Here is a 27,984-nt window from a genome sequence, read left to right as displayed (position 1 = left end):
GAATGTATTTATCATTCTACTCAACATTCATTTTTATCAAAATTCAATATTTTCACAAACATGAAATCACTTTAAAACATTTTATATCAATTTTATACCAATTTTCAAAATTAATAAAACAAACTCAACTAATTTAATAATGGTGAATTGTAATATATAAAAAGAACTCACTACATATCATCCACTACCAATGTTAATCAAGTGAAGAAAAAAACACTATAATTCATCCAAACACAATTAATTTTATATTTATTAAAAAAAATCAAAATTATATATGTTCAAGTCTACATGTGAAATTCATTTATATGATTAAGACTTGCTTACACACTTGTTTCCCTTGTAATCAATTCATCTCAACAGAATTATCAGCGAAAACAAATCTTATCTATGCAAAGAGATAAAAGATAAGCTTCTTCGAAAAACTTTTTTATTTCCACCAAGTGATTTGTCTATTTATCAATTTAATAATGATGTGTGGAATTAAACCATATCAATTTATTAGAAATTATTGAAATTTTTATTTATTAACATCAATCTAGTCAAAACTATCCCAAATCTCCCAAAAACGACTATTTTAACCTCATGCATTCAAACAAAATGAGCCTAACAGACCCTAAACAAAATAAATTAAGTGAGTTGTTGACTCAGCCTAACAAACCCTAACTGACATAGCCTGATCACATTCCAACTTCAAGTCATTAACTAAAATAGTCGAAAGACCCTCACCCTATATCTCAAGTCTTGAAGCACTTGGTTGCCTTCATTTACCAAACATTGCTTGCGTACGTTTGGACTTGATTTGGTTTATAACAATTTGCTTAGCCAAAGAGAGCAGGGAATCCATTTGTGATTATTTACAGATTTGCAAATGGAAAATGCAAACTATTTTATGCAATCAACGAAGAATTGCAAATTGCAAATTACAGATTTGCAAATGAAAAATATAAACTATTTTATCTCATCAGAACAGAATTGCTCAAATTAAAGTCATCTATTATGATCAATTTATCAAAAAGTTGTGTCATCCATTATGTTTAATCTATCAAGAAGTTTCAAAATTTTAAACTCAAGTCATACATCATGTTCAATCTATCAAAAGTTGTTTACTTCAAAATTTATAATTTATGTATCAATTTTCCCTATGTTTATTTTTTATATAACATAACATATAAGAATATTTTACAAAGCTCCCAAAATCCAGGTCTGACTACTTTGATTATTAATCAAATGTAAAACCAAAATATATTGTTTTGTTTAAAACTCGATCTTGTAGCAGATGTTTCCATCAGAATCGACCTTAATTTCTCGAATACACTCATCGAATTCTGACGGCTCCAGCTTCTCCCCGACGCTGGTAAGAATATGACGGAGTTCCCTGGCAGAAATCTTGCCGGTGCCCTCTTTATCGAGGGCTTTAAAGGCATCCCTGAGTTGAACATGGAAGCTCCCTCCCTTCAAGTTCCATTTCATCACGTCCACGAAGCGAGGGAAGTCGATGGTGTCGCTGATCTCTTCACGTTTAATGATCTCTTTAAGCTCCGCCTGAGTGGGATTCTCCCCCAGGGATCGCATCACGGTTCCCAGTTCGGCCGCCGTAATGTACCCATCACGGTCGGTGTCGAATAGGCTGAACGCCTCCTGCATTGGAGCGATCTGCTCTTCACTCCAGATCAAAACTGAACTTTTACTAAAAAACTATTTTGTTTGTTCCTGCCAAAATTAATTAACATCAAAATTCCCTCTGAAATCTGCTTAATATCGTATTGGATGCCCAGTAAGCATTGTTTGGGGCGATTCGTAGCAGATGGGGCGATTCTGAGAATCATCGGGTGGTGGGGCAATTCTGAGAATCGCCCCATCTGCTACGAATCGCCCCAAACAATGCTTACTGGGCATCCAATACGATATTAAGTGGAGAAATCCTAGCCCTGTGAAAGATCTGCGGTGATGGCACTGCTGGGAATTGAACTGGGGTCACCTTGGGTGTTATTGCAACAGGGGGCGATGTCAGTGCTGGTGCCGGAGAGGCTAAGCCCATCAATACCGTGATGAAAATGAATATGAATCTAACCCTAATGACTTCACAACACACCCTATTACCAACTATCTTATATCTGACATTGACTTCACAACACACCCTATTACCATCTTATATCTGACATTTAGTCATTAATTTGATCTTATATCTATCATTTAGTCATTACTTTGATTATTTTATTATTATTCATAATTATATCATATTATGTTTGATCCTAAATCAAATATTTATCAAAGTGAGGAAAAGATACTCCAAACTATACTCACCAGAAACTACAGTAAATAAATGGGAAACCTACATGAATAAAACAAAACTACAATGCAATTTAATTGATCAAAATAAAATAAAACTACAATGCAATTTAACTCATCAAAATAAAATAAAAAACTACCTTGCAATTAGATTGAGACTACACTTACTGAGAAATCAGTAGGTGTATGTGTAATCTTTAAAATATCCAAATCGATTTCCCATGTTGTATAATCTATGGGTTTATCCATGACATTCTCACCATATTCCAAAATTGACAAAGAATGGATTTACGAGACTAATAAATCATATTGTGTTTCATTGATTTATTGTATCTAGCTTCCTTTTAAGATGCTTATGGTCTCTTCAAATTCATTTCTCTTGAATAAATAAATATTTGACATTTTCACCATTTATGACAATCAAATTTCCGCCCTCCTCTATTCTTATTTCATTACCTTCTTTTTGAATCTTGAACATTGGTTTTGTCCCATCCTCTTTTTTCTCCTTAGATATTAGCACTTCTAGGTTTTCTTAGGCTTCCACCCCCTTATTTTATCATACCCATATTTCCTTATTTTCACAATACACCTCTTGAAATATTGTGCCATGGAATATCAATCATCTAAAAGGAACTTTCCAATAGTCCAAATGTTGATTGAATATTTATTTTCCCCATTACATGGATATGTCCTTTGGATGGAGTTCTAAATCAACTAATAGTTGAATAAATATCCTATCCACCATGGTTTGATACTCTTATTCAAGGTGGATGTATTCCAATGAAGTCCATTTCCAATAATTTCCAATATATCTCTCATCTAAAGCTCCATCGAGAGACCAAGAAACAACATCCAAACCAGTCATATGAAGAAGGGTCTAGTTTGAGGATTGAACATTGACCTCCAACATTTTAGAAATATCATAATAGACCCCCAAACCAACAATTTATTAGAATAATTTCAATATCCTTCTTACTTTTGAATTTGAATGAGAGTCATTCTTACATTATAATGTGGAATTTTTGGACATACTCGAGGACATCAAATGAATTATCTTTTGACCACCTTCATAAAGATTCTCATTTAACCTATTTTTTGATATGGAGCCTCATGACAACTTTCTCTATAATAATTTTAATTAACTTCATTCCTACATCTCCTCTAATGGCCAATTTTAATTTATTTCTCGTCCTTTAACAATTCCTCATTTTCTTAACACCTACTGATTTCTCAATATCTCTCATTATCATTTCTCTTTTTGGAAATCTCGACTGTTCATCTCTTCAAGTAGGTAGCCACACGAAGAACTTTCCCTTGCAATGGAAGCTAGTAGATTCAACGTAGTTGTAACACTGGGGAGGCCTCTTTTAGTAGGTCGCGGGAAGAAAGGAATGTACCTTCATGCACCAGTTCCTCAAATGGCACCAGAACTCCCACCACTTTCACATTTAATGAGATGACCTGGAGAGGGTCGAGTAGGTAGACCTATAGATCTACTCACTAACCATTTCTAGACTCATTTCATTCGCATGTAAGAAAATTCCATTCTAGAGCTTTAGTGACTTCGTTCTGCACTTCTTTTTCAGATTTGATGAGAAAAACAGAATATGTCGCATAGTACTGCGAATGTTGCAGATGACAATTACTAATAGTGGACGTGGCAGTCCAGATCGACGAACTATTAACAACAAGGATATTTGCAGAAAATCATGGACAATGCCAAAGAAATGTCGGAAATGAATGTCAAAAACTTTGCATAAGAGGGATAAAGAAACATGTTTTCTATGGGAAGACTCGGCGAAAAAACAATGGAGTTCACTGTCATGACTCGTCAGTACGAAATTATATGCGCAGCAACACAGGTTCATTGTCTTTACGCATTAGAATGTGTAGCAACATAGGTTAGAATCATATTCATTTTCGTCATAACATTGATGGGCTTAGCCTCTCCGGCACCAGCACTGACATCGCCCCCTGTTGCAATAACACCCTAGGTGACGCGATTCTGAGAATCGCCGGGTTGTGGGGCGATGTCAGTGCTGGTGCCGGAGAGGCTAAGCCCATCAATACCGTGACGAAAATGAATATGACTCTAACCTATGTTGCTGCACATTCTAATGCATAAAGACAATGAACCTGTGTTGCTGCGCATATAATTTCGTACTGACGAGTCATGACAGTGAACTCCATTGTTTGTTCACCGAGTCTTCCCATAGAAAACATGTTTCTTTATCCCTCTTATGCAAAGTTTTTGACATTCATTTCTGACATTTCTTTGGCATTGTCCATGATTTTCTGCAAATATCCTTGTTGTTAATAGTTCGTCGATCTGGACTACCACGTCCACTATTAGTAATTGTCATCTGCAACATTCGCAATACTATGCGACATATTTTGTTTTTCTCATCAAATTTGAAAAAGAAGTGCAGAACGAAGTCACTAAAGCTCTAGAATGGAATTTGCTTACATGCTAATGAAATGAGTCTGGAAATGGTTAGTGAGTAGATCTATAGGTCTACCTACTCAACCCTCTCTGGGTCGTCTCATTAAATCTAAAAGTGGTGGGAGTTCTGGTGCATTTGAGTAACTGGTGCATGAAGGTACATTCCTTTCTTCCCATGACCTACTAGAAGAGGCCTCCCCAGTGTTACAACTACGTTGAATCTACTACCTTCCATTGCAAGGGAAAGTTCTTCGTGTGGCTACCTACTTGAAGAGATGAACAGTCGAGATTTCCAAAAAGAGAAATGATAATGAGAGATATTGAGAAATCAGTGGGTGTTAAGAAAATGAGGAATTGTTAAAGGACGAGAAATAAATTAAAATTGGCCATTAGAGGAGATGTAGGAATGAAGGTAATTAAAATTATTATAGAGAAAGTTGTCATTAGGCGCCTTATCAAAAAATAGGTTAAATGAGAATCTTTATGAAGGTGGTCAAAAGATAATTCATTTGATGTCCTCAAATATGTCCAAAAATTCCACATTATAATGTAAGAATGACTCTCATTCAAATTCAAAAGTAATAAGGATATTGAAATTATTCTAATAACTTGTTGGTTTGGGGGTCTATTATGATATTTCTAAAATGTTGGAGGTCAATGTTCAATCCTCAAACTAGACCCTTCTTCATATGATTGGTTTGGATGTTGTTTCTTGGTCTCTCGATGGAGCTTTAGATGAGAGATATATTGGAAATTATTGGAAATGGACTTCATTGGAATACATCCACCTTGAATAAGAGTATTAAACCATGGTGGATAGGATATTTATTCAACTATTAGTTGATTTGGAACTCCATCCAAAGGACATATCCATGTAATGGGGAAAATAAATATTCAATCAACATTTGGACTATTGGAAAGTTCCTTTTAGATGATTGATATTCCATGGCACAATATTTCAAGAGGTGTATTGCGAAAATAAGGAAATATGGGTATGATAAAATAAGGGGGTGGAAGCCTAAGAAAACCTAGAAGTGCGAATATCTAAGGAGAAAAAGAGGATGGGACAAAACCAATCTTCAAGATTCAAAAAGAAGGTAATGAAATAAGAATAGAGGAGGGCGGAAATTTGATTGTCATAAATGGTGAAAATGTCAAATATTTATTTATTCAAGAGAAAAGAATTTGAAGAGCCCATAAGCATCTTAAAAGGAAGCTAGATACAATAAATCAATGAAACACAATATGATTTATTAGTCTCGTAAATCCATTCTTTGTTGATTTTGGAATATGGTGAGAATTTCATGGATAAACCCATAGATTATACAACATGGGAAATCGATTTGGATATTTTAAAGATTACACATACACCTACTGATTTCTCAATAAGTGTAGTCTCAATCTAATTGCAAGGTAGTTTTTTTTTGTTTTTTTGATGAGTTAAATTGCATTGTAGTTTTATTTTATTTTGATCAATTAAATTGCATTGTAGTTTTGTTTTATTCATGTAGGTTTCCCATTTATTTACTATAGTTTCTAGTGAGTATAGTTTGGAGTATCTTTTCCTCACTCTGATAAATATTTGATTTAGGATCAAACATAATATGATATAATTATATAACTGAATAATAAGAAAATAATCAAATTAATGACTAAATGATAGATATAAGATCAAATTAATGACTAAATGTCAGATATAAGATAGTTGGTAATAGGGTGTGTTGTGAAGTCAATGTCAGATATAAGATAGTTGGTAATAGAGTGTGTTGTGAAGTCATTAGGGTTATTATTGACTCCTTAAATATGACTCAAGGATTTCTAAAAGTATTCTTCCAATATTAATGAGTTTCTATGTCTACAATGTAATCACCACAATGAAATAATAAGCATTTACTACCAACTAGATGTTCATAGTCCCATAAAAGGTTTTTATATCCCTCGTTACTTCCCCCATTGGGGTGCTTTTCATTTATTTTATTTCCCCCTTTTCTTTTATTTAGATATGAGGATGGGTAACATCTAATTGATAATAGTGGGGGAAGCAACGCACTGAATAACCATATTAATAGGGGTGTCTCCTTATATTGGGTGTAAATTCTTGACCTAATTGACTTTTTAGAATTGTTACCAAGGGAGATGTTTTTATGTTGTTGTTAAGATATTCGCAATGAATTTGATAAATGTAATCCTTTCTCAGTGGTAATTGATGTTAATGGAGGTCCAAACTTAGTTTGCTCATTTTGGTTGTGTTTCCCATTGTGGTATTAGCGTCCATGTGCTCCTCATGAGTCACCTGCAACAAAATAAGACAAACAAAAAATACCATGTAACTATATTTAAAACGCCATCAAAGTTATTATTGTGGTTCATAAGATGACAGTGACAGTGACCTTCCTTTAAAGGTTTAGAAAGAAATTAAAATAGATTATTATTATGGCCTTAGATACTCTAATCAAAGTAAATCGAGTGGTCGTAGGTAGCTCATCGTATTCTCCCTACATGTGGGGTATGATTTCACTGATGATGCATTATTAGGATTGTGATTGACACTAGAGTTATCTTCTGGGAACTTGCTTGTTTTTTCCAATTATTTCATTCTTGAGAGAAAATCCTCTGACATCTAGGTTTGGGATTTATTGATAGCAAATGAAGTTATCCTACCTTCATTTCTTGGGAACACATTTATGAGGGAGTAATAAGGCTCTTGAGGTGTAACTGAGTTGCTTTAGAACAAGTGAAACTTGCTTCTGGGATTCCTTGTGAACTTTTTGTGAACATATTTTATGGAGAGGATGATCAGTTTAGCGAGGGTCATTAGAGGAGATTCACTGTAATCTCACTCCAGTTCCTCTTTTTAGCAAAATCTTGGCCTCCTATGAATTTTTCATGCTCAAATTTAAAATAAGGATAATTAGGAAAATGTGCTTGATGTGATATGGTAAATTTGTCCATCTATGTTTAGGTGTAATAACCATGGCATGTAATGGTTGAAAACATGTTGAATTTATACGTAGGAAAGAAAAATGATATTCTACCAAAAACATTAATGTGTTTTTTTCCTCATAAACAACTTTGTTTGGCACATAAAAATTTGGTTCTACTAGCATTTTTTAAAAAGTTTGAAAATTGACCCAAAAAAAAAATCATCGTTCCAGTATCATCACTTTTTCATTTTGAAGCTATATTTTGCACGAAAATTTCATATAAATTTCGTAGTCACTGCCATTTTTAAAACATGTTCAAAATTGACCCCTAAAAAATAAAATCATTGTTCCAGTATACACACTTTTCGTTTAGCACTGTTTTTTATTTTTTTTGGGATTTTTTGGCCAGAGTTCCCGTTTTGAGTTTATAGTTCTCGTTTCAAAGTTTACATTGATTAGAGCTGGAAGCTTCGACTCCTTATTTAAAAAAAAAAAACAAAAAAAAATCCAAAAGAGGATCGATGTGACTAGAACAAGGCTGGGTCGCTCTGGTTGGCGGTAGGGACAGTTATAATCCCTACATATCGGCGTGAGGAGGACATGGACCACTGGCTCCGGTCTTGTAAACTGTGGAAAACAAAAGATTTTTGGGAAATGATGCAAAAGGGAGTTATTTTGCTCATGAAGAGGGACACAATGGGAGTTTCTTCATGAAGGAAAAGAATAGAGGGTTCACTGTAGAGGTCTTCCAGGATCATGGAACGAGGAGTATAGGGACAGTGACAAAATGTTGTGTAACGGACTCCTCCTAAAGCGTGAAGGTCAAACTAGAGTGAGGGGTGAAATTCTTTATGAATCAGCGCGGGGAACCAAATTCTGTCTTCGAAAAACCTGCAAGCAAGTGTAGATACATATACATTACTGAAAACTTTGTCAAATGATACATGAATCGTGGTATGGATGCAGCCATCCAGAGAATGATCATGTAGATGGATCCAGATATGGGCATAGCTATCTGATAAAGAGGATCATATCGAAACCAAGGTATAGTCGCATCCATCCAGTAATGAGAAGGATCACATATGAGAACTCATGGTACGGTCGCAGCCACCCATTTGAAAGAGACATGCATATTAGCACAATCATGTCACATCGCCTTGCAACCCGGACTTTTTTAATCTGAGCCCAGGGTCTTGCACTCCAACACGACCTGATCAAAGTACAAATTCCAACATGTGAATAGATGTGTTGACGTTGAGCATGCTATAAAATCGCTTGATTACCAGACGATGATGTGAACTGTTAACAAGGGCGAGAGAAACCACAAATAATGACAATGGTCCTCAAGTTACTAGCATCACAATTCACAGAATGTGAATAAAGGAACTGAAGTCGACCACCCGTGAAATTACCTGATCGAAAGCCAATGACATGAACTTGTTGTCAAGTGCGAAGAACTTGCCATTAGGGCATGCAAGCTTTAATGCACTGGAAGGGAGTCTCTTGGTCAACTTCCTGGATAATGAGCTGAAGTCGATAGGAAGGGACCATCTCAAAGGAGGGCCATGATGTATCCCACATCAGTGACTCAAGACAAAGGGATGCAAAATGATTTTGGATGATACAGAGAATCATGGGTAAGTGTAATTGCAGAAGGACAACTCTTGAACATATCAGCAACATAACTCCGGAGTTTGGCAGCTTTTGGATCCATAGGAGTGGCGGCCATGATGACGTGGCAAAGATCAAATGGAAGGAAAAAATAAACGGCCCAACCTAGGAAGGTCAATGATAAAAAGGAGGATATCCCAACCCGACATGAAACAAAATGTGTCATGTTCAAGAGTGAGCTACCGACACAACTGATCGAATTTCCAAATTTTCCCCCACCATTTCTGGCAGGTACCCCAATTATTTTTTATCGCAAGCTTGAAGGGGATATCATATGCTTTCACTGTAAGTCTATCCTTCGGATGAATCCGGCCTAGTAATTTTAATGAGCCCTAGGAAGAAGAAGCTCATGTTCGTCACAGTGGCGAATCTGATGTCGTTATATGTTTTAACAAGTCCGACAAAGGTGTAACTCAGTATCTTTTTCATGTTTAGAGAGTTTGAAAAAGACATGGAAAAGAAAAGTCCACATGGTCCATTTTCATACATTTGTGTCTCTTGAGCCCGAAAAGTTAGAAAACGATACTTGAGAGAACCGCTTGACCATTTTAGTCAAGGAGTACCTTTTTTGTAAATAGTGCATCCCAGCCCGAAAAAGGGGTAAACATATATTGGGCGCACGATGTTTCGCATCCGTTAAGAAGTTCAAAACGACAAGAGCTTGGCAATCTTTTCGTGTTTAAAGGGTCGAAAAAGAGCTTGAAAGTGGACCCCACATTTTATTCTCTTTTACAAGTCAAAAGGAAAAATACTTGGCAATCTTTTCATTTTAGTTTTACAAGTTGAGAAAAGAGTTGAAACGTGACTCGGTACCATCGTCGAACATCCATCACTTGTCCCTGCACAAAAGGTAAAATGCATTATCCAATCCTTGAGGCAAAATAGGTCAAAAATACTTTAAAACCCTAATATTTCATGAAAAACTGAATAAAAGGAGGGAAAAGTAAATATTTTTTACCATTTACCATTTTACCTTGTTGTGAAAAACCTTTTACCCACTTTTGCCCTAATTTTTCCGGAGCAGATTACGGGAGATCCGGGAGGCCATTCGTCGAGCCGCCAGTTGCAGATAAGAGCCAGGTCCCTAAGCTTCATTTCCATATTGTTTATTCCTATTTTTATCCATTTTTTTTATTTCTGAGAGAAGTTTTGGCAAAACAAATTGCCCTCGGTCGGCGCAATTTCCCCGTCTCAATCAATGGAGCAACTTGGACCATCTCACTAAGGTCCCCCAAAAAGGCTCACCAAAACACTTGAAATTGTTCATCTTGATGAGCTTAGGAAGTTAGGAACCAGAGGTTCCACTAGACAAGATGAAGATGATGTAGATAATTCAGATTCAGTTGATGTTAGATGACATGGATGTTTTGTATTATTGTGATATGAATTTATATACTAACTTTGAACCAAATTCCTTTAAAGAAGCTACTTCTCAAGATGAATGGAAATAAGTAATGTAGAGGGAGCATAATTCTCTCATAAAGGATGGAACATGGAAGTTAGTAAAATTTCCATTTGGAGCTAAACCACTTTCTTGCAAATGGGTCTACAAGAACAAGTACAAATTAGATGACTCACTTGAAAAGCACAGAACAGGGCTCATATCATAAGGATTTTCATAGAAATAATATGTTGATTATGAATAAAAATTTTCCCCCACAGCACAATGGATCATCGTTTAGACTCTCTTTTCCTTGGCAGATCAAAATGGATGGAAAACTAATCAATTTGATGTGAAGATTGTTTCTTTGAATAGAGACTTGAAAGAAAATGCTTTCATCTCTCCACCCTAAGTTTTTTTTGTAAAGGGAAAATACAAAAAACATTTGTAAACTTATCAAATCCTTATAAGGCCTCAAATATGCACTATGAGCTTAGTATAGAAAATTAACTAAGCATATTTTGAAATTGAATTTCAAACACTTTAATCTTGACAATGTAACTTTGTTTGTCAAGAAAGTTAGAAAAATTATTGTGTATCTTGCTGTTTATGTAGATGATTTATTAATAATAGGGGGAAATGAAAATTATATTGCATCCATAAAGAAAGAGTTGAAAAATGGCTTTGAGATGACAAATTTGTGACACCTTCGCTACTACTTAGGAATTGAAGTGCTCAAACATCCAAATTATATATTCCTCCCTCAAAAGAAGTACATTGGAGAATTGTTGAACATATTTGGCCTGGCTAATGCAATCCTTTATTTACTTCGATGGAACAAAATTTGAAGTTCATATTAAAAGAAGGTAATAAATTTGAGGATGCAACGAAGTACAAACATCTTGTGGGAAGTCTTATCTACCTCCCCCCTACTAGACCATATATTTCATTTGTTTTCAGAATTCTTTCAAGATTTTTGTAAAAGCCTTGGGATGGACATTTGTTTGTTGCGAAAGGAGTTATAAAGTACTTGAAATGAACTTAGGACATTGGACTCAAATTTTTCCAGGTGGATGACTTTAGCTTGATTAGACATTCTAATTTAGACTTTGATAGAGACGGAAAATGGAGTATCTACTTGAGGCCATTTTATGAGTCATGGATTAGGATATGTCTCTTGGAGGCCACATAAATAGTAAGTTCTAGTAGATTCCATGATAGAGGAAAAATATGTGGCAACTGTAGAAGCATCAAAGGAGACCGTGTGCCTCAATAAAATTCTTGTCTTCTTCTAATTGACAATACGTATGCAATTAAGTTGGTCAGGAATCCCATATTCCATGATTAAACCAAACGCATTAACACAAAGGATATTTTAATTTGATACCATGTAGATGCCAAGACTATTCATCGAAGACGTAGTTCTACAAATGAGCAAATTGCATACATCTTCACCAAAGGAATTGGAAGAGAAAAATTAAAAAAATTCGGAATGTTGCTTGGGTTCACTAACACTCTTTTGGATTAAGGGGGGAATATTAGACACCCACTCCTTGGGGATTTGGTGAATTGTGAGTGATTTGTAAGTATGTAAATAAGAAAAATAAGAATTGCTAGAATAGAAAAAGACATTAGACCTTGGAAGTTGAAACCAAAGGTCAAGACATCATTACATAAAGTTTATTCACTTAACCTCACAATAAAAAAATAAAAATAAAAATAAAAATAAAAAAATAAAAATAAAAATAAAAAAAAAAAAAAAAATTCCAATATTCCATATTCATACATCAACTTGCATTCCATTTCCATTATGTTTCCATCTTATTTAAAATTAATTAATGTTAACTTAGTCAAAATATAATAATTTGTTATTAAATTATAAAACTAGTTTGTTTTTTAATAAACATTAATCGTCATTGCAATAATAATTATAAAACATTATAATGATATTTATGAGTCATTCAATTTTTTCCCTATATTTTACCAATACTCTGTTTTCAATAATAATAATATTAATTTATTCAAATTTTTCCATATTTATAATTTATTCAAAAAAAATATTCCACATTTTACTTTTATAAATGAATGAATACCCATCAAATCATTCAACATAACTTTAATGTTCATTTATTTAATATATGAAAAATCCCATGTGGTCGTAGTTTAACATGGCCTCATTTCTCCGTCGAAAACAATGGAAATTTAAATAGGATTTTGACAACATCTGGGTAGAAATTTTTGGAAATCCTTATATTTGACAAGCTTCAAGATTTTGGATGCCTCATATGTCATAATTTCTTTTAATATTATCAATGCATATTTCCTCATTTAAAAAAAAAAAAATCAATATAATCCATTCAACCTTTTTTCCATTTTGTACTTTAATGCCCATCAAATCATTCATTGTCATCTTAATGCTCATTTCTTTAATGTAGAACCACTCTATATGGAAATTTTCCCTATCTCATAGAATTATTAATATTATAAATTCATTTTTCTCCGATTTAATTTTTTATCAAAATAAAAAAAAGGGAATAAATTTGTGAAAATTCAAATTTCTTCCATTTAAGTTTTATCATTTTTTTTCAATTTAAGTTTTATTATGAGATCTTTTCGATTTAAGATTTGTCAAACAGAGAAAAGCATTTGATCCAAATTCAAACAGGAACACAACAAATTGCATATATAACTATAAATACAGAGATGCAATAGAAATAACACATCATTTCAATAATATCAAATACTAAAATATGCTTACAAATAGAATGGAAATAAAACTAGCTCAGGCGATGGTAGCTTATCTGTGAGAAGAGATGTGGTGGCTACATGCCTCTAAACTGAGTTACAATGAGGCTCAAGGGCCTTTTTATTATTGGACAATAAGAGAAAACCCTAAACAACCAAAACCCTAACCCGAGGAGATGTAACACCAAGAGTTTATGGACATCGTTGGGGTTAGTTGGGTAGCCAACTTCCCAGGGTAGTAACTTGGACATATTATCCCTGTTTGACGTGTATGATACCTCGATGGAAATATCTCTTCGAGAACTACAACTGTTAATGTGATTTCTATTGAAATCGTTGATGATTTCTTGCTAAAAAACATCATTTAGGGCCTCAAAACGGCTCCGAAATTTGAGGACCCGAAAAACTGCCAACAGTAAACTGGCTACAATTAAGGAAAAAAAACAAAAAACAAAAAACAAAACAAAACAATGGTGAGGGTCCAAGTGGAATAGGCGGGTGGCCACCAATATCCACCAAGATCAACATTAAATTTGGGAAAGTGAAAATTCATTGATAATATAAAACTTTAAAAAAATCGATTTTCAATAATTTTAAGCCCTCTTTTGCGAAATTAAAATAAATTTAAGCTTTTATCTCAAATGACCAATGAATATTACACCATTACCAACATAATTGTACTTAATTTCCTGTTATGGCATGCCAATGAAAGCGAAAGGATTGGAATTGGGTGTTATCTAACGATGTCACAATTTTGTTTGGATGGTTAAATTTTGGTCAGAATTTGGTGAAATTATATTCAATAAATCCAATCCTAGGAGTGTTTGAATGGTTTTTTAAGGTGGAAAAGGATTCAGCACCACTAAAAACACTTGTGCCACCCAAATTCATAAAGCGTGATAGTTGTAACTAGAATTTCTAAAAACATTTGTTATATTTTCTCACAATGGTGCTAAAATTTCCATTGTTTTTGGGTAAAATTATGGCCTTGTTAAACTACGATGAATTCTTAATGGAAGAGAGTAGAGAACCAAAATATTTTTTGGAATATGCAGTGTCATCCACTCCATGCAAAGCACAGAGGACACAGACTCTCTGCACCTAACTTTTGACGACAATATGATGTGCTCACCAGTTAAGCAGTCATAATTTATTTATATATCAGCGCGAACATGCATGCCCCCTGAATTGTCAAAATACAATACAATGGACACCATTAATTTCAATTCACTTGAATTTGGCTATAAATACCCACCCACCCTCTTAGTTTAAGAATCCTCCCCTGGCTATTGCTCTCTTTTGTTCATTTCATTCCTTCCCTTTCCCTCATTTCATTTTTATTTATCTTTGTGGCCATCCATCAAATCCTTTTCTATTTATTTAATCAACAGTTCTAGTATCACCCCCATCTCTGTGTTTCGGGTTCGATTCCCCTCTAGTTTCTTGAAGAACCAGCTAATTCAAATCCCATCCTAGTAGCACTGAAGGTGTTGGTGCGAAGACTTTATGAGGTGCTTAAGACAGGAGATGCAGAGAAGCTGTAGAGGATTTTTTTTACCAATCTAGAGTGGTGGTTTCACGACCCTCGTTTTTACTAGCATTGTTTGATGTCGTTACTCACAAAAATTCTACACATATTAAGCAATTTCCGTTTCCCACCCAATATGTGACCACACTGGGCAACAAGTTGGTTGTTGAAGGTCACTATGTTATAATGCTTGATGGCAAGGCCACTCTATTCATATGTTTGATGGAAAAGTAGAAATAAGTAAAGCATATGAAAATATGAACTTTTTACGAATAGACTAGAGAAGGAACAACTACGGAACCTGGAAGAAACATATGATCATTCACAAAACCTTGTGTACCTCTCTTACAATAGCGAAGGTACATTTTCATCCAATATTATATGGCATGCAAGATGTAGACATCTTAGTTATGACAATCTTTTTTCATTGAAAATGAATAGTTTTTTTGGCTTGCCGATTATTTCTAGGAAACCAAAGTAATGTGATGTTTGTATTCAAGGAAAACATAGCAAAAAACCATTTCATGATTCTACTTCTAGAGCACAAAGAAAACTTGCACTGATTAATTCGAATTTGTGTGGCCCAATGCCTACTCCTCTTACAAATGGAAATAAAATATATGACGCCTTTTATTAATGATTACACGAGGATGTATTAGGTATATTTGTAGAAAATAAATTCACAAGATTTTAAAACTTAAAGAATATTTCATGTATTGATTGAAAATGATGTACAATAACATATTGACTCTTTTCATATTGATAATGGAAAATAATATACTTCTAATGAGTTTGAAACTATCTTCGCCAACGTAGGATTTAACATCAGGCTATTATTATATACAATCATCAACAAAATGTTGTAGTTGAATGAATGAACGTGACTATATTGCATATGGTTGGCTTAATGTTGTTTTTCAAAAATGTAAAGTTGACGTTTTGGGCTAATGCATCTCTATGTGTAGTATATGTGAAAAACAATTATCCATCTCATGCTCTAAAAAATAAGAATCCATATGAAATGTGGTATGGCCACATTCTTTGGGAAGACATCTCAGGGTCTTTGGTTCCACTTTCTATGCCTTTATTTCTAAGGAACAAAGAAGAAGACTTGATGCAGGAGTTGAAATTGTATCTTCTTAGGGTATTCAGATACCACCAAGGCATATTGTCTTTATGATTATAAAAACAAGAAATATATTCTTCCTATAGATGTGATTTGTCTTAAATCCTTCAGGACTGACAACACTATTGAGTAATAACTTGATCATTTAGATAGATTCAGTCATGCAAAAACATTATGAATTTGATAATGATATTCCACATCTTGAAGGTTGGATCACCATATTGATTCAATCTATGAAATGTCCTTTTGAAAACATTTATCCCCGTCATGAATTTCCAACAACTTATTCAGATCAAGAAAACCATTTGAGTGATGTGATTGAGTCGATTGGAAGGCCAAATATTGATGTGGTTGCATCTCAATCAATGGATCAACTTGGACCATCTCACTAAGGTCCCCAAAAATGGCTCACCAGAACACTTGAAAGTGTTCATCTTAATCAGCTTAGGAAGACAAGAAACAAATGATCCACCAAACAAGATGAAGATGATGTACATAATTCTGATTCAATTAATGTTAGATGACATGGATGTTTTGTATGGTTGTAAATTGAATTTATATACTAAATTTTAAACAAATCCCTTTAAAGAAGCTACTTCTCATAACGAAAGGAAAGAAGTAATGCTAAGGGAATATAATGCTCTCATAAAGAGTGGAACATGGAGGTTAGTAAAATTTCTGTTCCAAAATAAACCAATTCATTGTAAATGGATCTACATGAACAAGTACAAATTAGATGGCTCACTTGAAAAGCACAAAACAAGGCTCATAGCATAAGGATTTACAAAAAAAGAAGATGTTGATTACGAAGAAAGATTTTCCCCACAGCAAAATAGACCATCATTTAGACTCTCTTAGTCTTGGTAGATCAGAATGGATGGAAAACTCATCAATTAGATGTGAAGATTTCTTTTTTAAATGGAGACTTGAAAGAAATGGCTTTGTGGCTCCACTAGAAGGTTTTTTTTGTAAAGGGAACATATATTAAAAAAAAAAAAAAGTAAAAGTGTAAACTTACACTTATCAAATCCTTATATGACCTAAAATAAGAACTACGAGCTTGGTATATAAAATTAATTAAGCATCTTTTGAAATTGAATTTCGAATAATTTAATCTTGACAATGTAACTTTGTTTGTCAATAAAGTTGGGAAAATTGTTGTATATCTTGTTGTTCATGTAGATGATATATTAATAACAAGGGGAAATGAAAACTATATTGCATCCATAATGAAAGAGTTGAAAAAGGGCTTTGAGGTGACAAATTTGGGACACCTTCACTATTACTTGGGCATTGAAGTGATCAAAAATGCAAAGTATATATTCCTCTCTCAAAAGAAGTACGTTGGAGAATTGTTGAACATATTTGGCATGGCTAATTTCAATCCTTTATTTACTCTGATGGAACAAAATTTGAGGCTCACATTAAGAGAAGGGAATGATTTCAAGGATGCAACAAAGTACAAACATCATGTGGGAAGTCTTCTCTACCTCACCACTACTAGATCAGATGTTGCCAGAATTATTTCAAGATTTATGCAAGAGACTTGTGAAGGACATTGGTCTGTTGCAAAAGGAGTTATAAAGTACTTGAAATGAACTTAGGACTTTAGACTCAAATTTTCCAGGTGGGTGACCTTAGCTTGATTGGATATTTTCATTTAGACTTTGATAGAGACAGAGGAAATGGAGTATCTACTTGAAGTTGTTTTATGAGTCTTGGATTAGTTGATGTATCTTGGAGGCCACACAAATAGCAAGTTATAGAACATTCCATGATAGAGGAAAAATATTTGACAATTGTAGAAGCAACAAAGGAGATTGTGTGTCTCAAGAAAATTCTTGTCCTCTTCTAATTGATAATACTTCTACAATTAAGTCGGTCAAGAATCCCAGATTCCATGATTGAACCAAACACATTAACACAAAGTATCATTTGATTTGATACTATGTAAAGGCCAAGACTATTCATCTGAGAAATAGTTCTACAAATAAGGAAATTGCAAACATCTTCACTAAAGGACTTGGAAGAGAAAATTTTGAAAAAATTGGAATGTTGCTTGGGTTCACTAACACTCCTTTGGATTAAGGGGGAAATGCTACACACCCAGTTCTTCGGGATTTGGTGAATTGTGAGTGATTTGTAAATATGTAAATAAGAAAAATAAGAAATGTTAGAATAGAAAGAGATATTAGACATTGTAAGTGAAACTAAAGGTCAAGACATCATTATATAAAGTCTCTTCTCTTAATCTCCTAATAAAAAACTAATCACATTTGTTATGGAAATATTTCTTTTAACATATTCATTTATCAACTTGCATTCCATTTCCATTATTTTTCCATCTTATTTTAAATTATTCAATGTTAACTTAGTCAATATATAATAATTTATTATTAAATTATAAAACTAGTTTTTTTTTAATAAACATTAATCATCATTTCATTAACAATTATAAAACATTATAATGATATTTAGGGGTCATTCAACATTTTTTTCCCTATATTTTACTTGCTTTGTTTTCAATAATAATAATAATTTATTCAACCTTTTTCCATATTTATTGTTTATTCATTTTTTTTTGCTTAGTTTACTTTTGTAAATGAATCAATTCCGATCAAATCATTCCACATAACTTTAATGTTCATTTCTTTAATATAGAATCCTTTTACATCCATGTAGTCGTAGTTTAAAGTGGTTTTTTTTTTCCAAAAAATAATGGAAATTTAGGTAGGATTTTGAAAAAATCTGGTACAAATATTTGGAAATATTTTTTTCCGAAAAAATAATGGAAATTTAGGTAGGATTTTGAAAAAATCTGGTAGAAATATTTGGTAATATGCTTTTCCGAAAAACAATAAAAATTTAGGTAAGATTTTGAAAAAATCCAATAGAAATATTTGGAAATCAAAATTATAGTTGTCAAGCTTCAAGATTTTGAATACCCAAAAATTTTCAAAAAATATTAAATCTATTTCTAAAAAAATATTATTTAAACACTCCCACTATTAAATTATTTTGGAAAAAAATAACTGAATTCCAATATTTTTAACTATCTAAACAGTAATACCTCACTGAAAATACCTTCCATATATCATAATTTTTTTTTAATATTATAAATACGTACTACTCATTAAAAAAAAAATCATTCAACTTTTTTTCCATTTTCCACTTTAATGTCCATCCAATCATTCCGTGTCACCTTCATGTTCATTTATTTAGTATAGAACCACTTTACATGGAAATATTCCATATATCTCATAGAATTTTTTAATATTATAAACGCAAATTTCTTTGATTTAAATTTTTAATATCAAAATAAGAAATGGCATAAATTTGTGAAAATGCAAATTTCTTTATTTAAGTTTTATCAAATTTCTTTTTAAGTTTTACGATCAGATCTCTTCGATTTAATATTTATCAAACATGGAAAAGAAATAAATTTCTGAAAGTGAAAATTGATTGAGAATATAAAACTCTGAAAATTCCGTTTCTCAATAAATTTAACCCCTCTTGTATGAAATTAAAATAAATTTAAGCTTTAATCTCAAACCATCGATGAATATTACACCATCACCAAAGACGATTCTGCTTAATTCACTGTTACGAAATGACAATGAAAGTGACAAGATTGGAATTGGGGTTGTCTAATGGGGTTATAATCTTGTTTGAAGGGATAAATTTTGAAATTTTATAAGAAATCTAATCTTAAAAGTGTTTGAATAGTTTTTAAGGTGTAAATGGATTCAACAATATAAAAAATATTTATGGCACTCAAAAACTTCAAACTTGACAGTTGTAATCAAATTTTCCAAAACTTTCTGTCATATTTTTTCACAATTGTGTCAGAATTTCCATTGTTTTCCGGGAAAAAGTATGGTCTCCTTAAACTACGACGAAATCATAATGGAAGAGTGTAGATAATCGAGATATTTCGTGGAATATGTGGTGTGATCCACTCCATGCAAAGCACGACGGACGCAAACTCTTTGCTCCTGACTTTTGATGACATTACAATGTGCTCACTAACTAAGTGGTCGTCATTTATTTCTATTTCGGTGGGAACACGCATACCCCCTAAATTGTCAGAATACAATACCACGGATGCCATTAATTTCCATTCGCTTAATTTTGCCTATAAATACCACCCACCCTCCTAGGGGAGGGACACCATTATCTGTGCGCCCTCCTGTCCACCTCAATTGTCATTTAGTGTTTCACTCCGCGTGTTTTGTGGGATGTCTTCTTTTCCCTGTGTTGTTTCATTTGGGTCCAGTGTGTGGGTGATGCGCTCCACCGACAATGGATTGGGACGGCTTCAATACTCGTTCACCTTGTCTACCATTCTGGAGCTACTCACCGAGTGAAATTACTTGCAGTGGTTGATTAACCGTTTAGGGTTTATGGTGTGGTTTCTCAATTGCGCCTGGCATTACTGTTTGTTCGTTTCTTGTTCAAGGTTTAGGGTTTTGTTTCTTTACCTGTTTCGAGGGGGGTTTAACACTGTTGTTATTGTTATTCATTCTACACCGTCGGGGGTTTACAAATGTCATTGTTGTTGTTCGCTTTGCACCATCAAGGGGTTTACAAATACCTTGGTTGTTGTTTCATCCTTGCAGCTTGTTGTTTGGGAAGGATCCAGTGTTGTTTGGGAAGGAGCCAATGAAAAATCCTAACCAGTTCGAGGTCCATGAAGGTAAATCTGTAAATTCATGGGTTTTTTTTCGAATTTTTTGTAATTTGTTTGTAGGTTTTTGCCCAACTGCTAATTTTTTCATGTGTTTGCAAGTTTTGGTTGTAGGTAATTTGTGTGGTTGTTGCTGAAAGGTATGGCGAGGTCTGGGGGATGTTTGGACATAGTGGTGGCTTTTGCGTCTCTCCAGTAGGATTCTAAATCCTACCAGCCACTATGTTTTTCAACACTTAAAATTGTTGTTGGGATTTTTGTAATTTTTCTCTTGTTGCACTGTTGTGTTTTTCAACACTTGAATTTGCTGAGAAATTAGCTCTTGTTGCATGGTTTCTGCATTTTCTTTTGATTTTGCTTTCTCTGTTACGATTTCTGCTTGCTTTGTTAGATTTTTCTTCCTATGTTACGGTTATGCTTTCTCTTCTTGCGATTTTTGCTTACTCTGTTGCGATTTCTACTTGCTCTGTTTTATTCTTGAATGCTTATGAATGGATACCAGGTGAAGTAAAGATAATCCTAGATGGATGCAATCCATGTTGTTCTTCCTTTTACTTGTGCTCCATAGATTTTATGGCTATTAATTATACACATCATCGGTCTCTCATGAGTTTTAACAGGCCCTCTGAGTTTGTAACAAGCGCTCAATGACATTCTTCAATGTTTCCCCAATACCAATTGGTGTGCATTTTATCCACCTTAGCGTGGATTTCTCTTCATGGTAATAACTCTGTACATATCTCGCATAGGTGACCTTGCTTCCTAAAACCCTTTCTGAAGAGTATCATGTTAGTTTCCTCCCTCTTCTGGTAAGGAAATATTTTATTCAATGGTTCCGCACATAAATTAATTGTTACATCAAAGAAATCAGATGAGTAATTGGCTAAATTTCTGGGATTAGAAAGTTAACCATCCTTTACTGCAAGGCTTGCAGCCTACCACGTTACAACTCCTTTTCCTCTCTTGGTATGATTTGATCATGGCCTGAAGTCCCAAATAGCCTAACAACTACCTTACCAACACTTTAGATAAATGCTCAAATGCCTATAGTATTGCCTATGTTGTTTATCATAGCATTGTTGGTAGGAGGTTGTGATTTGGTGCATTTCGGATTGTATTTGGAAGCTTGGGAATTATACACTGTATATGGTGGAGTTTACTTTCTATGGTATCCAATGGAGGTCCTAAAAACATCACAGAACTAATTACCCAACCTAATCAGTGTGAGATGGAAGACTGTTTTTATTGCCAAATGTTTTTTTGGAGGTAAATTGATTTATAAGAGCAACTTTGCATTGTGTTTGGATTCGAAGTAAATTGGGTTATAAGGGAAATTCAATGTCGAGAGTGCATTACCCATTTGTATTATGTTTTAATTGGAAGTACATCGATTTATAAAGGTAATTTGATGCTCATAGTGGGCAGACCAGCCTATTTGAATTGTGTTTTAATTCATTTATGTATTGTTTGCAATAGATTCTGCAATAATATGAATAGATTTCACATTCGAACTTCTTAGACAGATATTTTAAAAGTAGTGACTGCATTAATCTTTGAAATTCATTTTCTAATTCCTTCTTCTAAAACACTTACAGTTAAAAGATGTAATTGCACTTAATGTTTGGGTTGGAACGAATGTACAGTTAAACGATGTTTGGGTTGGAATGAATTTACTTGTGTATTGTTGTTTCATTCCTTTGTGGCATCTCGTTTGTGGAGAAATCTGGATTTTATGTCATTTTGGAAATGTTTTTGGTTTTTTTTAGATTTAGTCTGTTGTCTTCCTGAGTTTATATCAGATGGATCTAAGTTATCCTTTTGTAACTTGCCATCTTAAGGAGCTTCTTTATTACTCTGTCTCCATATTTGTTGATGTATCGAATGTTAGGTTCTTTGACATATTTGTTGATGTATGGAATGCTAGGTTCTTTGTGAATATGAAACTAATAACTATGTAACTTTTCTATATTAATGAATTTAAAGTGCTACAGTTTATAAAAAGAGAATTCCACAAGTTGGTATAACCATTTCTCTCATATTATTGAACTTATTCCTAAAATGTTCAATGCTTTTTTTAATTACATTACAAGTTTTTTGAGCTTTTTGGAGCGAATTCCTCTTTGTTAATTTTGTTTTTCTCCATTATCATTATAGTCATTAACTCTAAGGGATTTTAATTTGTCCCAAAATTTGGTATCATATGTAGTGGCCAGTAGAAGGACTGAAATGATGTATTGTTGCATTATGTTAAAGCAATGAATATGGAAAAATCATTGTCAACTTGGACAAATATTTCTACTCTACATTTGCGTAAAAGTAAAGTTATGAATATGTGATTTCTTTTGCTATCAAGTCAAGTGTTTGCATTTCATTTGATGTGTACTATATTGATTTATAAGAGTAATTCAATGTCCATAGTTGACAACGCAATTGATTGTGTTTCAATTGGAGGCAAATTGATTTATAAGAGAAACTTTGCATTGTGTTTGGATTCAAATAAATTGGTTTATAAGGGAAATTCAATGCCGAGAGTGCATTTCCCATTTGTATTGTGTTTTAATTGGAAGTACATTTATTTATAAAAGTAATCTGATGCTCATAGTGGGTTGGTCTACCAGCCCATGTCCATTGTATATTCATTTATAAGAGTAATTCAATGTTCATAGTTGGAAAAATTGGAGGTAAATTGATTTATAAGAGCAACTTTACATTGTGTTTGGATTCAAAGTAAATTGGGTTATAAGGGAAATTCAATGTCGAGAGTGCATTAACCATTTTTATTATGTTTTAATTGGAAGTACATTGATTTGTAAAGGTAATTTGATGCTCATAGTGAGCAAACCAGCCCATTTGCATTGTGTTTTAATTCATTTATGTATTGTTTGGAATAGAATCTGTGATAATATGAATAGATTTCACATTCGAACTTCTTAGACAGATACTTTAAATTCAGTGACTACATTAATATGTGAAATTCATTTTCCGAGTCCTTCTTCTATAACACTTGCAGTTAAAAGGTGTAGTTGCACTCAATGTTTGGGTTGGAATGAATGTACAGTTAAAAGATGTTTGGGTTGGAATGAATGTACTTGTGTATTGTTGTTTCATTCCTTTATGGCATCTAGTTTGTGGAGAAATCTCGATTTTATGCCATTTTGGACATGGTTTTGGTTCTGGTCAGATTTAGTGTGTTGTCTTCTTGAGTTTATATCAGATGGATCTAAGTTGTCCTTTTGTAACTTACCATCTTGAGGAGCTTATTTATTGCTCTGTCTCCATATTTGTTGATGCATGGAATGCTAGGTTCTTTGTGAATATGAAACTAATAACTATGTAACTTTTCTATATTAATGAATTTCAAGCGCTACAATTTATAAAAAGAGATAAATCCACAAGTTGGTATAACAATTTTTCCCATATTATTGAACTTATTCCTAAAATGTTCAATGCTTCTTTTAATTACATTACAAGTTTTTTGAGCTTGTTGGAGCAGATTCCTCTTTGTCAATTTTTTGTTTTTCTCCGTCATCATTGTAGTCATTAACTCTAAGGGATTTTAATTTGTCCCAAAATTTAGAGTTGAAAAAAATTATAATTATATTTTCCCTATATATTTTCTAATTGTCCTTGCAATTTAATTTTGGTCTTCTGATATTCAATTATAATTCCATCTTTTTCCATCATTTTTTCTTTAAAAATATCTAACTTATCATTTTTAATAGTGATTATTCTCTTCAAATTTTTATATGTGGTGTGAGGTTAGGTACTTTTGTTGTTCGTTGTTTTATGGAATTTTCATATTAAAATAAGTGACTTATTCAAGATTTCATTATTCACTTTTTTTTCATCATATTTACAACTCAGTTATAAATTTGTTGTAAATCATTTGGTGTGTAGAGGCTTAACAAAAAATCCCATTTGCATTCTCAGGTAAGATTTCTACATTATAATAGACTATAGATGTTCCTTCTAAAACGAATTTTGGTTACAATGCCACATACAATATGAAATAAACCAACCTAGGTTGTAAGCCAAAATCTTTATGCGACAAGAAAAAGAGACAATCCATCCAAAATCCACATCATAATGTGGTTACAACCAAAAACATATGACACCCCTATTCTTTATGGCCTCGAGAATATTGAGAGCCAAAACACCCTGAGTTACCTGCTTGAGCCAGGTAGGTTGGCCTACCTAAAAAGGGTTGATTAGGAAATGGTTGATTGCTTCCATATGATTGAGTCCAATTTGCACCTTCCAACCATGAAGTAATGAGTACCCATACCTCACATTTGCACTGCTAACCCCTGCATTAAGTGGAGGTGTGCGATGATCATACATAGAATTGACACCTCCTCTGGTAGGAATAAGGAAAGTGGGTAAACCCTCATTTTGATAGTGAGGCACTTGAATGTTTATGAGGTCTTGGAATAATGGTGTATTATCTGCAATATTGTCCAATGTGTTTGACATAATCCTAGTTTCATCAACTATGCTTGCATCATTGTCAACCATATTGATCATCCCTTGTTCCTTTTCAAGCATTTGTTGTGCCTTTCTTGATTCATTTTCCTATCTTTCCATTTGTTTTTGTTGGTCCTTCTCTTTCCTTGCTTTATCTCTTTCAAGCCTTTCATCTGCTCGATGTTGTGCTGCAACAATCCTTGTTGCCTTCTTCTCCTTGGATAGATCCTTCTTTTTCTATTTTAATTCCTGCATTTCAAATTTCTTTTTTTCAGACTCAACTAATAGGTTTATATAGTATTATGAGGTGAGTAATTGTGAACTTCGACCCAAACGAAGACTACCTGGTGTACCTTGCTTTTTTTCATTGATACTCTCTCTACTGGTAGCTTTAGGAACCGACCAAGTATCTTCTCCACCCCTCCCACCTGCATGTCATTGCTTGGTACTTCCCTTTCAATATCTGAGACAACTGATTGAACTATATTGTTATCTTCATTTGATGCCTCATTATGTGCTTCATCTTCTTCCATTGATCTATTTTCCACAAAAAAATGAACAATTTCATTGTTCAATTCTGCTGGTTGTGAAGGCATGTTCATGCTTTGTTCATTGGTTGTTAAGACACTATGTTCGTTCAAATTAATCATGGCTTCTTCCAGCCATGACGGTGGGGTTACTTGGCTTGGCAATGTCAATTGGTCATTGTCAACTGCATGTTCAACAATGTCATTAACAATATTAACAACAAAAGTTTCATGTTATTGAGTTGGTAGAACGACCTCAATCTTACTGTGAATTTGTTCATGATTATATTGTGTTTCACATACAGTTTCATCATCTTCACCATATAGGTGTCCTTGAGAGAGGGAAATCATATTACCAGTTGCAACCACATCATCCTGTTCATCTACTTTTTGCACTTCAACACCTGCTTGGAAATGCCCTTCTTCCTGAACATCCACATGAAACGCCTGGCTACAACCAATATCATGCATAAGAGAACCATAATTCAATGGCCAGATTCTTGTCTTCCTAAAGCTAGCCTTAATATTTGATGATGTCAAAGCCCTTTTAAATGCTTTACTTGCAAGCTCTACTATCTCGAACCTTTTCGCCTCAACCCCTGGATTCTTTGCCATCCATGCAACACACTCTAACCTGAAATAGTTCTTGTTAGGTCCAAACACACTAACATCAAGGGGTTGCAATATGTGAGTGTTAGGAGCGGGCAATGTGAACAGGTCGATACCCAAATTGTTTTCTTCCTCAATTGTTTGTACAACCATGTGGCTTCCATGGCCATCTAATATCAATAGGTGTTTGTTATTAGGTGAGACACCACCTGGTACAGATTCAGCAAAGTGACAAAGCCAATTTAAAAAAAATTCTTTAGTCATCCATGCATGGGGATGTGCAGCCATGCATGCACCTGGTTCATAGTTTTGTATATAGTTTTTCAGTTGATTTTTACCTTTGAATAGATAAAATCCTGGGATTGAAGTACCAATTGCATTGACACAACATAAAATAGTTATCCAGTCCCTAATCTTAGGAAACATCTTTGGCACATTTCGGCTCACTCTCTTGGCAATTACCCGCATACCACAATTCCTTCCTGCCTATAAACTTGTTTCATCACAGTTCCATATATGGTTTGCACCATAAGAATGTTTATCGTAAGCACCAGAAATATTTTCATAGAACTTACATACAACTACAAGGTGTAAAGTTAATGCTCTGTCTCTAGCAAGGCCCTTAGTTGTACACAATACAAGGTCTGGATGCCTTTTTTTAAACCCAAACCACCATTATTTACCAGGAAACCCATATTTGAATGGGTTTGTCCTCCCTTAATAGATTTGAGCAATTGTGGATTTGAGTTGTATCAACTCTAGCCCATGTCCCAATTGGGCCATCTCTTTACACCACTCAACCACCTCGGCCTCCTCCTCTCCAGTCATAATTGTAAGAGGCCCTCTACGTTTTGTGTGAGTCAGTCCATTTATCCAATAATGTATTGATGAGGGAGGAATACCATGTTTTTTTGCAGATGCTCAAACTGAATATCCATTAAACTCTATGTCGTCAATTGCAACTAACATTTCTTCTTTTTTCTAACCTCTTATAGCGTTGATCTTTTTAGTTGAACTTGCCCCTTGCACTGTTGTTGACAGTGGATCTGTGGGTGATGGTGTGACAACATTAGCTTCAGTCACATGGTCATCCTCAACAACATTTCTTGGGGCATTGTTGATATTCACATCACCTGTGCTATCCTCATTTGACCAAGGGCATTGTAGCTGGGCACCCATTGTCACTCTCCTGCCACTACTCCTTGTACGAGCAACATAACTAACTCTTGCCATAGATGAAACAACCTGCAGAATTATTGCATCCATTTATTTAAGAATATTTGAAAATTACGCTTTCATACAAGCCAAAAATATTTTTGCTTTATTACCGGCAATTATCAACATGTATGTTAGTATCCTTCAAAAATTAAATCTATAAAATGAATTTGTTGTATGTCTTCAAAATTATCAACGATTGTTGTTTTGATAACTTCTTTTTACAGTTAAAATACCATGACTATTTTTGTACTTGGAAAACTACTGTCGGTTTCCACCTTCTTCTGGTACTATGAGAAGACCCCTCTACTTATTGTACTTATTGCTGACTGTAATGCTCCATAAAATTCTGCATTACTTGTTTTCTTTGGCGCT

General features: G+C 33.8%; 1 protein-coding gene across 1 annotated transcript; it reads right to left on the bottom strand.

Annotated features, from left to right (window-relative positions):
• Positions 1-1,254: 1,254 nt before the first annotated feature.
• On the bottom strand, positions 1,255-26,400 carry LOC149160839 (putative calcium-binding protein CML13). The gene is made up of 2 exons (XM_089434720.1): positions 26,142-26,400; positions 1,255-1,676 (listed from the first exon to the last, which is right to left on the bottom strand). The coding sequence occupies exons 1-2, from the start codon at positions 26,398-26,400 to the stop codon at positions 1,255-1,257; spliced, it is 681 nt and encodes a 226-aa protein (XP_089290846.1).
• Between the last annotated feature and the right edge of the window lie 1,584 nt (positions 26,401-27,984).

This window comes from Pinus tabuliformis, chromosome 5_2 (genome assembly GCF_031772625.1).
Source record: "Pinus tabuliformis cultivar Carrire ecotype Pingquan chromosome 5_2, CPIR1, whole genome shotgun sequence".
Classification (NCBI taxonomy): domain Eukaryota; kingdom Viridiplantae; phylum Streptophyta; class Pinopsida; order Pinales; family Pinaceae; genus Pinus; species Pinus tabuliformis.
The sequence above is the reverse complement of the archived record's forward strand: the minus strand, read 5'-3'. Positions and strand labels throughout refer to the sequence as shown.